This window comes from Zea mays, chromosome 2 (assembly GCF_902167145.1).
Source record: "Zea mays cultivar B73 chromosome 2, Zm-B73-REFERENCE-NAM-5.0, whole genome shotgun sequence".
Classification (NCBI taxonomy): domain Eukaryota; kingdom Viridiplantae; phylum Streptophyta; class Magnoliopsida; order Poales; family Poaceae; genus Zea; species Zea mays.
In genome coordinates, this window is record NC_050097.1 from 35,551,547 (window position 1) to 35,564,214 (window position 12,668).

Consider the following 12,668-nt stretch of genomic DNA (forward strand, 5'->3'; position numbering starts at 1 on the left):
TGCCTTACTCTAGTTGACAAGGCGATGGGACGCCTTGCGTGTCAAGCTCGCCTTACCGCCTAAGCATCGCTTTAGTGACGCTTAGGCGACACCTTAATAACTATGGCCTAAGAAACCTATTAGCTCTCTTGAATACAAAAATGGGATAAAATGTATCGACGTGAATTGAGAGTTCATGCCACAGAAATTTCTTGGCTCCTCAAGACACTAACAAGTGTGGCGCTTACCATCAGTTAATAGCTTCCCACACCACAGAGGAAGCCAATGCATGCAAGTGCAGGAACTTGCTGGGTCCATTGCTCTGAGGAGGACATGTTGGAAACTCATGTGCTGCTGCCTTGTGAAATATCTTCCTTTCATTGTCGCTATTTGGGACTTCCTCTATCCTTACACAAGTTATCTAGGCAGCAGTTCCAGCCAATTGTTGACAGAATTGCTGATCAGCTTCCAAATTGGAAGGCAGACTTATTAACACGAGCAGGGAGAAGGGTCCAAGTCCAGCACGTCCTTACCAGCATGACTGTTTATCTGGCAATGGCAGTGGACATCACCCAATGGGGTTTAGATGCCATTGACATAATTAGAAAAAGGATTTCTTTGAAGAGGCCGAAAAGAGGCAAAAGGTGGTCACTGCCTTGTGGCATGGGGAAAGGTTCGCCTCCCCCTTCAGCTTGGAGGGCTGGGTATCTCCAGTTTACCAGAACTTTGTTGGGCCCTCCGAATGAGATGGCTTTGGCTGCTCAAAACCGACCCCTCAAGGCCCTGGTTTGGTCTCCCCATTCATGTTCCAAAAAAGGCTAGAGCTTCCTTTGATGAGGTTGTGTTCACTGAAGTTGGGGATGGGACCAATACCAAATTCTGGAAAGACAAGTGGTTACACGGTAAAAGAATAGCAGACCTTGCTCCAAGACTCTTTGCTGTAATTCCAAAGCGGATTGTTAATAGCAGGACTGTGCAAGAAGCAATTACAAATAGGAATTGGATTGTTGATATAAAAGGGGCTCCCTCAGTTGGTGTATTGACTGATTACCTACAGCTCTGGGATTTCTTCAGTTTTTGAGCTGCAACCTGGAACTGAAGACAGGCATATTTTCAGCATTGCTCCAGATGGAATTTACTCTGAAAAATCTGCTTATAGTGGATTGTTCCCGGGATTAGTTTCTTTTGGGCACTATAAATGAGTGTGGAAAACACGGGCCCCGCTAAAGTGTCGTTTTTTCATCTGGCTTGTTGCTCAAAATAAATGCTGGACAGTTGATAGATTAGCTAAAAGAGGTCTAAACCACCCTGACAAATGTCCTTTATGTGACCAAGAGGCAGAAACTTTGGACCATCTTGTGGCTTGTTCTTTTTCAAGAATTTTCTAGTATCAGCTTCTGAGAAAATTTGGGCTGCACTCCCTTGCCCCTCAGCCGGCTGTCACCTCCTCATGAGATGGTGGGAAGAGGATTCAGATGTTGTCAATGGCCTTACTAAAAAGGCCTTGACTCCCTTATCATCCTAGGTGCATGGACAATATAGAATCATCGAAATAGATGTGTCTTCGATGGGAGGACTCCAAGTCTAACCTCAATCCTGGCATCTGCTGATGGGGAGAGAAGTCGTTGGGAAACAGCTGGGGCAAAAGGCCTATGTTCTCTGGCTGCCCCATTAGCTGATTTCTAGGGTGTTCTTTTGTTTTCTCTGATGGATTCTTTTATGTATGCTAGCTACTGGCCTCCGTAAGGAAGCTGTTTGTTCGTGGTCTTCTTTAGACCTTTTTCTATATTCTTCTTAATATATAATGGGGCGCAGTTCTCCTGCGCATTTCGAGAGAAAAAAGAGCAGCAAAGGTAACTGAAATGTGTTTCATCTATGTTGTTGAGACCAAGAGACAATTAATTAGACTGCTAGGTTTAAGGCTTACAAAGGTATTTCCATGGTAGGTGACAGCTCCTACAAAAGACGATATCTGATGTAGCGTGTATTCTCTATCTCCTAATGCATCTATAGAACAACCTTACATTGTACATTTCCAATGTGTTACATGCCACAAGACATCAGTGGCATATAAGGAATCCCAAGAATATCACATGGAGGAGTTTATCGATAAAAGAACCACCTTTCACATAAAGTAACATCAATGATGTGATTACACAGAGCATGGAATGTGTCTCACCTAAATTTTGCCAAACGATTCATACAGCTTGCTGCAGCATGAGAATTATAATCTCTTAAAAGAACAGAGTAAAGGCCATCCTTGTTCCCATTACCTGAAGACAAAGGCTTCATCATTTTTTATTGTTCCCAAATCTTCATGTAAAACATAAATAACAGATGCCCATAAATTATAGGAACTAAGGAACAGAATATTTAGTAATAACTGATAAAATTGCATATTCTTTCTAATAATTACCTAAAGTGGCCTTCCCTACTTGTCCAGATAACAGTTCACTATTTCGGAAATAAACATAACCATCATTGGGACACATTGTTTCCCTTCCACACATTGTTTCCTTTACCTCCTCTCCCCCCTCTTTTTTTCCCTTTTTCTTTGAATAAATTTTTTCTTGAACAGCAAGATTCAGAAACACCTTTGTGTGCGCATTAGGTCGGACTAACACACTAAATAGTTGTTTACCAGTCCAAAGCTCAACAGGCTGCAAAAATAGAATACACATAAGATATGGGTATCTCAGTATAAACAAGAGTGTGTACTAAGATGCATGCTAATGAAAAGAGTAAAGGCAAGTGCATAGATTTCATTTAGGAAATAAACAAAATGCATTTTGATATGTTTTCTTATTATATGCAAACGCTGAAATTTGATTTACAAAACATAATAGTAAGCACCTTAATTATCATAGTAAAATGATATCAAGTTATCGACTATTCTAACTATAGGCATCCCTAGAAGAAGAATTAGCATAACATTCCAGATATGACCAAACAAAAAACTCAGTATGAAAATCTTACTTTAATCAAGGCTGGTGTTGGCAAATCAATGTTCTCCATTCCATCACCAAGGTATGAGCACAAAAGAGTAAAGGAAGATCTATCATAGAAAGTATCTTTTCTTGTAACTAGGAAAGATGAGGTCAAGAAGTCTTGCGTGGAAGCAACCAGTATCTCACCATTCTTAGGAGTACATAAATTATTCTGAACCTGTAAAAGAAATAAAAATAAAAAATATCAGCTATCAAAGATGTGCTAGGTGTTAGCACATAAAAGTGAGTTTGTTCAACTTAAGAAAGAAGGAAAGCAAATGCTACCCCCATGAGCATAAGCGCTTCAGTGCGAGCTTCCTCTGTCTGAGGGACATGCAAATTCATTTCATCTCCGTCAAAATCAGCATTGTAAGGGTTGCAAACAGACTCATTAAATCTGAGTGTTCTCCATGGCATTATCCTTGCCTGTGCTCAAGTATAAAAGCAAATATTCAAAGGTGAAGAAATGCTTGATGTATACTTTTATGAAATAAGGAGACATTGATACCCTGTGACACATAATTGACATTCTATGCAGGCTCGGCTGTCTATTAAAGAGGACAACATCTCCATCTTCTAAATGTCTTTCAACTATACATCCACACTTTAAATCCCGAGCAGTAATCCTTCTATCACCATACTTTAAGCTCCTGAAAAGGCATAAGGATGATAGAAGAAGCTGAGCTGGATAACAATTCAGAAGTTCGTCAAGTTAGAACTTACTGCTTCATGCCATCAGGTTGTGTAACAAAATTAGCCCCTGGATATTTGAATGGTCCATTTCGTATACATTGTCTCAGCTTCTCAATGTTATAGTTTGAAACCCTTTCAGGATAAGTCAAGACTCGAGCCATCAACACAGGAATAGCCACCTGAAGTACTAATAAATTGTGACATGAAAAGGCAATTGGAAAGTGAGAAATAAGGAAACAATTGAACATGAACAGGTACCTCTGTTATTTTCAAATTTGGATCAGGAGATATGACGGTTCTTCCTGTGTACTCAGTACGTTTTCCGGACAAATTGCCACGAAATCGTCCAGTCTTCCCTTTGAGTCGTTGAACAAGGCCCCGATGTTGTGACTCAGGAAGAGAAGGGGCATCACTATTCACATATTCAACAACTTGAAGTTGAAGGTATTGCCAGCAATCCTAGAAGAGTGAAAAGTTAGCTAAGGACATAAACAAAAGTTACAGTCTGATGAATCAATTATCCAGATTGAAAATGAAGCATCTGAAAATATGACCCCCGCCATTTTAAAGATCAGAATCATCAACTAAGTTTAATGTAGCCAGAAATAGTGTGAAGTTTGAAGTAGGCAAGTAGCTACAGGTTATTGTCCAATATTTGCACAAGTTTCCAATTTATTATTTCAGCTCGTTAATATATTTATACTCCGTTTGGATGTAGGCATTCACGTGGTGGAATTGAATTGGTCTAGGAATACCAAATCTGAGGAGAAATGGAATTGATCTGCAATACCAATGTTGTTGTTTAGATGCCGGTGTAGTTGAATTCTGATCAAAACTGAGGTGGGGGCTCGGTATTGAAGGGGAGGGGGTGCAGGTGTAGTTGAATACCAGGGGAATTGGGATGGATTTCCAGTTCCGAATTCCGTGAACATCCAAACGCTGGAATTCGACTTTACCAATACCAATTCCAATTCCAAAATCTGGGCCTCAATACCACCATCCAAACGCAGTATTAGAAAACTTGGACTTCAGATTTCTAGTTAATAATCACATGTGCTAATCATAAATGCCATAACTTCATGTATGTACTGTACAACTTATTTCCAGGAATAGCACTTTACAAGCAACCAAAAGTCAAATGTCATGTGCGGACGCACATATGCCAGGCGCGGACGCGCCCGCGACGTGCGCCGCGCGGCTGAGCGCGTTGGGTAGGCGCTGCATGGGTTAGCCTCTAGTGGCTAAAGATAGAAACTAAGATTAGTAAGTTGTTTTGGAAATCCCTAGAATCAAGGAGAGTTGTTTTGGAAATCCCTAGAATCAAGGAGAGCCTTCTCCATTTCGGTTGGGCCATTGGCTATATATGCTTGTAATCACTTGACAATCAATTAAGGAAGAATTATATCCTTATTCTCTCTCTCTGTTAAACCTGCGGTTGAGGGGGATAACCTCATCGGAGAGGACCGCCGACGGCTACGAGCTGCGTAGCCACGGTCCGGCTAGTCAGGGGTTCGACGCCCTTGACAACCTAGTATCACGGTCACGTCGGTCCTCTCCCACCCGCTCCCACCCATTCTTCCACAGCCTCCGCCCACCACCCTAGCCCTCCACCATCGCCGCAGTCCTCCAACGCTTTTGCACCGCAGCCAGCAGACATGAGCGATCCCACCATCGCCGATGTGATGGAGATGTTGAAATCCATCACCACGGAGATGAAAACCATGAAGGCCGACATGGAGGCTATGAAGGAGAAGTCGGCCTCGTTGTCGAACAGCGGCGCAAGCAGCCGCCCGGAGGGGCCGCGCGATCTTGATCGTCCCCCAAAATTCCAAAATTTGGATTTTCCCCGCTACGACGCCAAGACCGATGCTCTTCATCAACAAGTGTGAATCCTATTTTCGCCAACAGCGCACCTTGGCAGAGAAGCGCGTGTGGATGGCCTCGTACAATTTGGAGGTCGTCGCGCAACTCTGGTACATCCAACTCCAGGAGGACGGGCGATTCAAGGAGCTCCTGAACTTGCGGTTTGGGCCTCCCCTCCGCTCGGCCCCGCTGTTCGAGCTCACCGAGTGTCGGCGTACAGGGACCGTGGAGTACTCCAATCGCTTCCAGGCCCTCCTACCTCGCGCGGGTCGTCTTGATGAGGCGCAGCGCGTCCAACTCTTCACCGGTGGACTCCTGTCACCGCTCAGCCACGTCGTCCGCATCCACAACCCGGAGACGCTCACGGCCGCCATGTGCCTGGCGCGCCAAGTGGAGTTGATGGAGATCGACCGCCCGGTGCAGCCTCCCCCTCGGGCGCTCGCGCGCGGACTCCTACCCGTTCCCGCGCCCCGGCCAGCGCTCCTGACGCCCAGCAGCCAATGGCGCTCCCTGCCCCTCCGGTGGCCGGCCAGCAGGGATGCGGCGAGGGCAACCAGAGGCGCCTCACCCCGGACGAGATGGCAGAACGACGCCGTCGGGGCCTCTGTTTTAATTGCAATGAAAAATATACTCGTGTCCATATTAGGTTCTGTCGGCGCATCTTCTTCCTTGAAGGCGTGGAGATCGAGGATGTCGCGAACGCCGCTGGCAACGCGGAGCACAACGCTGAGGCGCCCTGTTTTTTCCTGCAGGCCATGGCTATGGTTCCCATGGCGGGCACCATGCAGATCGTCGTGGCACTAGGCGTCGCGTCCCTCGTCGCCCTCCTCGACTCCGGCAGTACGCACAACTTCATCTCGGGGGAGGCGGCGCGGCGCTCCGGTCTACCCCTCCGCCAACGCCCCCGCCTCATAGCCTTGGTCGCCAATGGCGAGCGGGTCACCTGCGTCGGCGTCATCCGCGACGCGCCCCTGCTCATCGACGGTGATTCGTTTCCGGCCAACCTCAACGTCATGCCACCTGCCGGGTACGACGTCGTCCTCGGCACCCGATGGCTCGGCAAGTTGGGCCCATTGTTTGGGACCTCAGCCGCCGGCGCATGACCTTCCAGCGCCAGGGGCGCCCCGTCTCCTGCACCGGCGTGGCCAGCCCCTCTGTGCCGGCCCTGGGCGCAACAACAGAGGTTGGTCCCCTCTTGGAGGCGCTGCTGCTTTTGTTTTTTGGGCTCTTCGCGAACCCCGTCGGTCTGCCCCCAAGTGTGCGCACGACCGTCGTATTATTCTCAAGCCCGACGCCCAGACGGTTATCGTCCGCCCTTACCGGTACCCCGCGGCGCACAAGGACGAGTTGGAGCGGCAGTGTGCAGCCATGATTGATCAAGGGATCGTCCGCCGCAGCGACTCAGCGTTCTCGTCGCTCGTCCTCCCCGTCAAGAAGCCTGATGGTTTGTGGCGCTTCTGTGTCGACTACCGAGCGCTGAACGCGCTCACCGTCAAGAATGCTTTCCCGATCCCGGTGGTCGATGAGCTCCTCGACAAGCTCCATGGCGCCAAGTTCTTCACCAAACTGGACCTCCGGTCCGGGTACCACCAGGTGCGCATGCGCCCGGAGGATGTGCACAAGAAGGCGTTCTGCACCCACGACGGCCTGTACGAGTTCCTGTGATGGCGTTCGAGCTGTGCAACGCCCCGGCGACATTCCAGGCCTTGATGAACGACGTGCTCCGCCCGTTCCTGCGTCGTTTCGTCCTGGTATTTTTTGACGATATTCTGATTTACAGCAAGACGTGGGTTGATCATCTTCGCCACCTCCGGAACGTCCTCGACGAACTACGCCGCCACCAACTCTTCATCAAGCGCACCAAGTGCTCTTTTGGTGCTTCCACCGTCGCCTACCTCGGCCATGTCATATCTGCGGCGGGCGTGGCCATGGACCCGGCCAAGGTGCAGGCGATCCATGATTGGCTGGCTCCACGTTCGCCCCGGACCGTGCTCGATTTCCTCGACCTCGACGGGTACTACCGCAAGTTCGTCCACAACTACGGGGCGATCGCTGCACCACTAACGGCCCTACTCGAGGAGGGATTCACCTAGGACAACGCGACGACCAAGGCATTCACAGCGCTCAAGGCCGCCATCACGTCCGCCCCCGTCCTCGCCATGCCCGACTTCGCCAAGTTGTTCACCGTCGAGTGCGACACGTCGTCGTTCGGCTTCGGCGCGGTCCTGGTCCAGGAGGGCCATCTGGTCGCCTTCTTCAGCAGGCTTGTGGCGTTGCGCCACCGCTCGCTAGCCGCCTACGAGCGCGAGCTCATCGGCCTCGTCCATGCGGTAAGGCACTAGCGCCCGTATCTCTGGGGGCGGCGCTTCATCGTCAAAACCAACCACTACAGCCTGAACGTCGTCGCCGACGCCCACTCCCGTCCTCGATCAGCGCAAGCTCATCTTCCTCGATCAGCGCCTCGCCACGATCCCTCAGCACCACTGGGTCGGCAAGCTCCTGGGCTTCGATTTCTCAGTGGAGTACCGGTCGAGCGCCACGAACGTCGTCACTGACGCCCTCTCCCGTCTCGACAATGACGTAGGGGAGGTGATGGCTATTTCAGCGCCCCGCTTTGACTTCATCAAGCGCCTCTGCCACGCCCAGGCCACTGATCCGACCCTGGTCGCCATCCACGATGAGGTGCGGGCTGGCACCCGTGCCGCTCCATGGGCGCCGGTGGACGGCATGGTCGCCTTTGACGACTGTCTGTACATTCCCCCGGCGTCGCCGCTGCTGCAGGAGGTCTTGGTCGCGGCCCACAACGACGGTCACGAGGGCATCCACCGCACCCTCCACAGGCTCCGGCGGGATTTTCATTTTCCCAACATGTGTCGCTTGGTGCAGGATTTCATGAAGGCATGCGTCACCTATCAACAGTACAAGTTCGACCACCTCAGGCCAGTCGGTCTGCTGCTGCCACTGCCGGTTCCGTCTGCTGTGTGGGCTGACATCGGCATCGACTTCATCGCGGCGCTGCCCAAGGTGCAAGGCAAGACGGTCATCCTCTCCGTCGTGGATCGCTTCAGCAAGTACTGTCATTTCATCCCCTTGGCGCACCCCTACACCGAGTCCATCGCTCACGCCTTCTTCGTCGACACCGTTCGCCTCCATGGTGTTCCACATTCCATCGTCTCGGACCGCGATCCAGTGTTCACCTCGACGTTCTGGCAGGAACTCATGCGGCTCACTGGTACGAAGCTCTACAAGTCGTTCGCCTTTCACCCGCAGACCGAGGCCGCCAACCAGGTCATCGTCATGTATTTGCGCTGCTTCACCGGCGACCGCCCCCGGCAGTGGCTCTGTTGGCTGCCATGGGCGGAGTACACCTACAACACCACCTATCAATCATCGCTCTGCGAAACTCCGTTTCGTGTGGTCTATGGTCGGGACCCCCTGACCATCCGCTCTTATGAGCGCGGCGAGACCCGCGTCACAGCGATCGCCCATGAGATGGAGGAGCGCGTTGCCTTCCTCGACGACATCCGCTATCGCCTTGAACAGGCACAGGCAGTCCAGAAGCGCGTCTACGACCAGCACAGGCCGATGTCCTTCCAGGTCGGCGATTGGGCTCTTCTTCGCCTTCGGCAGCAGGCAGCAGCATCCCTCCCACACTCGGCAACAGGGAAGCTCAAACCGCGATATGTCGGGTTGTACCAGGTGGCGGAGCTCATCAACGAGGTGGCGGTGCAGCTACAGCTTCCTCCCTGCGCTCGCCTTCATGATGTGTTCCATGTCGGCGTCCTCAATAAGTTTGTCGGTAACCCACCGGTCGTTCCACCGTTGTTGCCTTCGCTCCTGCACAGTGTTGTGGTGCCTGCACCTGCCAGGGTGACTCAAACTCGGCTGGCCTGGGAAGTGCGCCAGGTGCTCGTTGAATGGCAGGGCGAACCACCTGTTTCGGCTACATGGGAGGATCTGGACGACCTCTGTGCTCAGTTCCCTTCCTTTCAGCTCGAGGACGAGCTGGACTTCGAAGCAGGGAGAGATGTCATGTGCGGACGCACATATGCCAGGCACAGACGCGCCCGCAACGTGCGTCGCACAACTGATCACGCTGGGCAGGTTCTAATCCAATTAGTAGTAAGTATTTTCTTTTTTATTTAATAGTCTCTGACTATCATTAAATAAAGGGTAGAGCAATTCTTTTTTCTAGAGATTCTAGAGAAAGTGAGACAAAGTGAAGCGAAAGAGTTTTCTTTGTATAAGAATTAGGTCTATATCATATCTAAATAGAAGGGAAATCAAAAAGAAGGGAAGTGGTGGGTTAGCCTCTAGTGGCTAAAGATATAAACTTAGATTAGTAAGTTGTTTTGAAAATCCCTAGAATCAAGGAGAGTTTTGGAAATCCCTAGAATCAAGGAGAGCCTTCTCCATTTCGGTTGGGCCATTGGCTATATATGCTTGTAATCGCTTGACAATCAATTAAGGAAGAATTATATCCTTAATCTCTCTCTGTGTGTGTTAAACCTGCGGTTGAGGGGGGGATAACCTCACTGGAGAGGACGACAGATGGCTACGAGCTGCGTAGCCACGGTCCGGCTAGTCGGGGGCTCGACGCCCTTGACATCAAATAGTTTGTGGATAAAACTAAAAACGATCCAAAAAATAAAATATGGAAGAGCACATCTATGAAAAAAAGGACAGATGAATGGAAATTTTCAGACACATGTAAAAACAGACAAGTGAGGAGCTTTGGGTTATCTTACAAAGCACTTGGTGAATGGACCCCCAGTATGAAGGGTCTCCTTAAGGATGGAGTTTGTATTAACAATGCTCTTCAAAATAACTGTAATGCTGTCTTCGTTGCTGCAATAAGCAAGGCAACTCATGATCACAAGGTTATTCTGAATCACCAAACTAAAATGAGGATAAACATAGTAGCTCTTAAGAAATAGAAGGCAAACCTTGTTCTACTATTACCAACAACAACAGAAGGCCGTATAGGAACAGGTGGCACTGCAATCTCTGTCACAATAAGTTTCTCTGGCCTATCACCAAGGTTTAGTAATTCACAATCCTGCAGAAAAATGAAAAAAGAGTAAACTTTTGTCAACAAAACTGCGACAAGTTCAAATTGCAAAATAGCATCTAATGTGAGGCAACCAATGTGGCTTGGGGCAACTTGTTAGATAGGTTTAATGTTTTCTCCAGCTCACTTGCCTGTCCTAGTGTTATTGAGCACTAAAACAGGGAGTAGCAGAACACATCAAATGGTCCTTCTTCACTTAAGACCCTTGAAGGATGAAAATTGGCACCAACCTCATCAATCATTCTTCTGAATAGAGATAGAACAGTTGCAGGGTCTAACACTAGAACTGAACTAGCAGACACCTTTTCTTTCTTATTTTGTAGTGCATTCTTCAATTCTTCTGTATGTCCATCCAAAACTTTGCTACAATCATGAACTACTATCAAGCCCGCTCTGCCTTTTTTAACTACACCTGTTTTTACAACAAAAACAGGAAAGAGTTGACTGTTGAGCGATTTCTTGCAAATGTTAGCTTACAAACAACAGTCAGGTATCAGTAGTGACATTACAAGGTAAAATTATTATGGACAATATAGGATGGCTTACCATTTCTGTAATCACAACGGGGGCAGCAGGATAGTTTGCATTTGTCCCTCACTTTTTTCATTGTAGCACTTTTCTGTAGTGCATCTGCCCTGGGATTTCTCATCTTCTTTAGAAACTCCCTGCGGTCTTTCTCGATAAGAAGAACTCTACTACAGCTCTGGAAAGGCATGAGGGAACGAGAATAATTAACAAGTCAGAGTTCAAGTGTTCAGCCCACCCATGATGTAAACTTCTTCATGGCAGTACCTTGCAGATGCACTTCAACACGTCCAGAATACAGTTAAAGAAGCCCACGTTAAAAACTGGAAGCGCGAGCTTCAAGTAGCCGAAATGACCTGGACAGTCACTAAATTCACCATGGCAGGTATTGCATTTGCCTCTCTTAGTCGGGATTCCCTGAAATTTGACACGGGAAAAATAAGTTGCAACAACTTGAACGATGCCACAAACGCACGTTTATGTTAGAACTCCCATCTTCAAATCATCAATGAAAATACACATGACGAAACAGCAATACCGAGCGGGGCATTACCATTCGCGGGTCGAGCAACCCATTGGGAACCGGCGTCATGTCGCGGTCATAGATCCGGTTGTTCCAGACCTGTACCTCCGCTGACTTGCGAATCTCGCTGCCCGAGAGCACGCTGAACCGGATGCTCTTTCTGACATCAAAAGCAACCAAACGTAACAGGGAAGCGGCAGAGTAAGTGTAATCGTCGAGCTACGATTCATTAAACGGGACGCGAGCCGCATGCTTACATCCTCCGGGTGCCGACGTCCTCGATGAAGGGTTCCTTGGTGCAGCGCAGCTTCTCCTCCGGCTTCGCCATCACTTGATGCGTTGCTCTGTACGGATTAGAGTAGGGACTAGGTATGCTGGGGAGTGAAGGGCGGCGGGCGGCGGGAGACGAGCACCGTAGTTTCGTCTCGAGCCGCCGCCGGCTATTCTCCGGCGAGGAGTCCTCTGCACAGAAAGCGGAGGTGGAAGCAGCTTAGGCGGCGGCGGCGGCGGCGCGGGAGACCTAGATCACTTTTACCTTACTGATGACTTAAATAAGTAAGGGTAAACTGATATTATATATTGTCCCGTTCAAATTTATAAAAACATTTGACTTTTTTTCTTTAAATTTAAATTTAATATAAAAATCAGAGATTATTTAAACTGATATTATATATTGTCTCGTTCTCAAATATTGTGAATCAAAAACAAGTCAACACGATTATCAAACATTAAGGACATTTGTCTTTGAAATATTATCTCCTCTCGGATATAATGATCTCCAGACGAAGATCATTGATGACACGTCTTCATGGTTCATAAGAGTTTATATGCATGAGTTGTTTTATCCATTAATATATTTATTCCATGATAAACATATAAATATTATTAGAATTTATATTACATTGATATCTTCGGCTTGTTTGAAGGTGATAACACGAGAGCAATTACAATCCAACGTGAACAGTATGAGGGTACTGTTCATCTATTTATAGGCAACTATAAAAGTTTGTGTGCTATTACATTTATG

The 12,668-nt window shown here is 48.4% G+C and overlaps 1 protein-coding gene across 1 annotated transcript in view; it reads right to left on the reverse strand.

The window, feature by feature from the left end:
• Window positions 1-12,209, reverse strand: part of LOC103646285 (DNA-directed RNA polymerase III subunit 1) — a 29,319-nt gene extending 17,110 nt beyond the window's left edge. The window contains exons 1-14 of the mRNA XM_008671015.2: window positions 11,899-12,209; window positions 11,672-11,801; window positions 11,386-11,535; window positions 11,140-11,296; window positions 10,824-11,005; window positions 10,469-10,581; window positions 10,271-10,370; window positions 3,918-4,118; window positions 3,690-3,838; window positions 3,475-3,616; window positions 3,252-3,392; window positions 2,956-3,144; window positions 2,396-2,639; window positions 2,159-2,252 (exon numbers count right to left, since the gene is read on the reverse strand). Coding sequence (XP_008669237.1) covers window positions 2,159-2,252; window positions 2,396-2,639; window positions 2,956-3,144; window positions 3,252-3,392; window positions 3,475-3,616; window positions 3,690-3,838; window positions 3,918-4,118; window positions 10,271-10,370; window positions 10,469-10,581; window positions 10,824-11,005; window positions 11,140-11,296; window positions 11,386-11,535; window positions 11,672-11,801; window positions 11,899-11,969 — 2,063 coding nt within the window. The 5' untranslated portion in view covers window positions 11,970-12,209. The remainder of the gene's footprint in view (window positions 1-2,158; window positions 2,253-2,395; window positions 2,640-2,955; window positions 3,145-3,251; window positions 3,393-3,474; window positions 3,617-3,689; window positions 3,839-3,917; window positions 4,119-10,270; window positions 10,371-10,468; window positions 10,582-10,823; window positions 11,006-11,139; window positions 11,297-11,385; window positions 11,536-11,671; window positions 11,802-11,898) is intronic.
• Window positions 12,210-12,668: the final 459 nt, after the last annotated feature.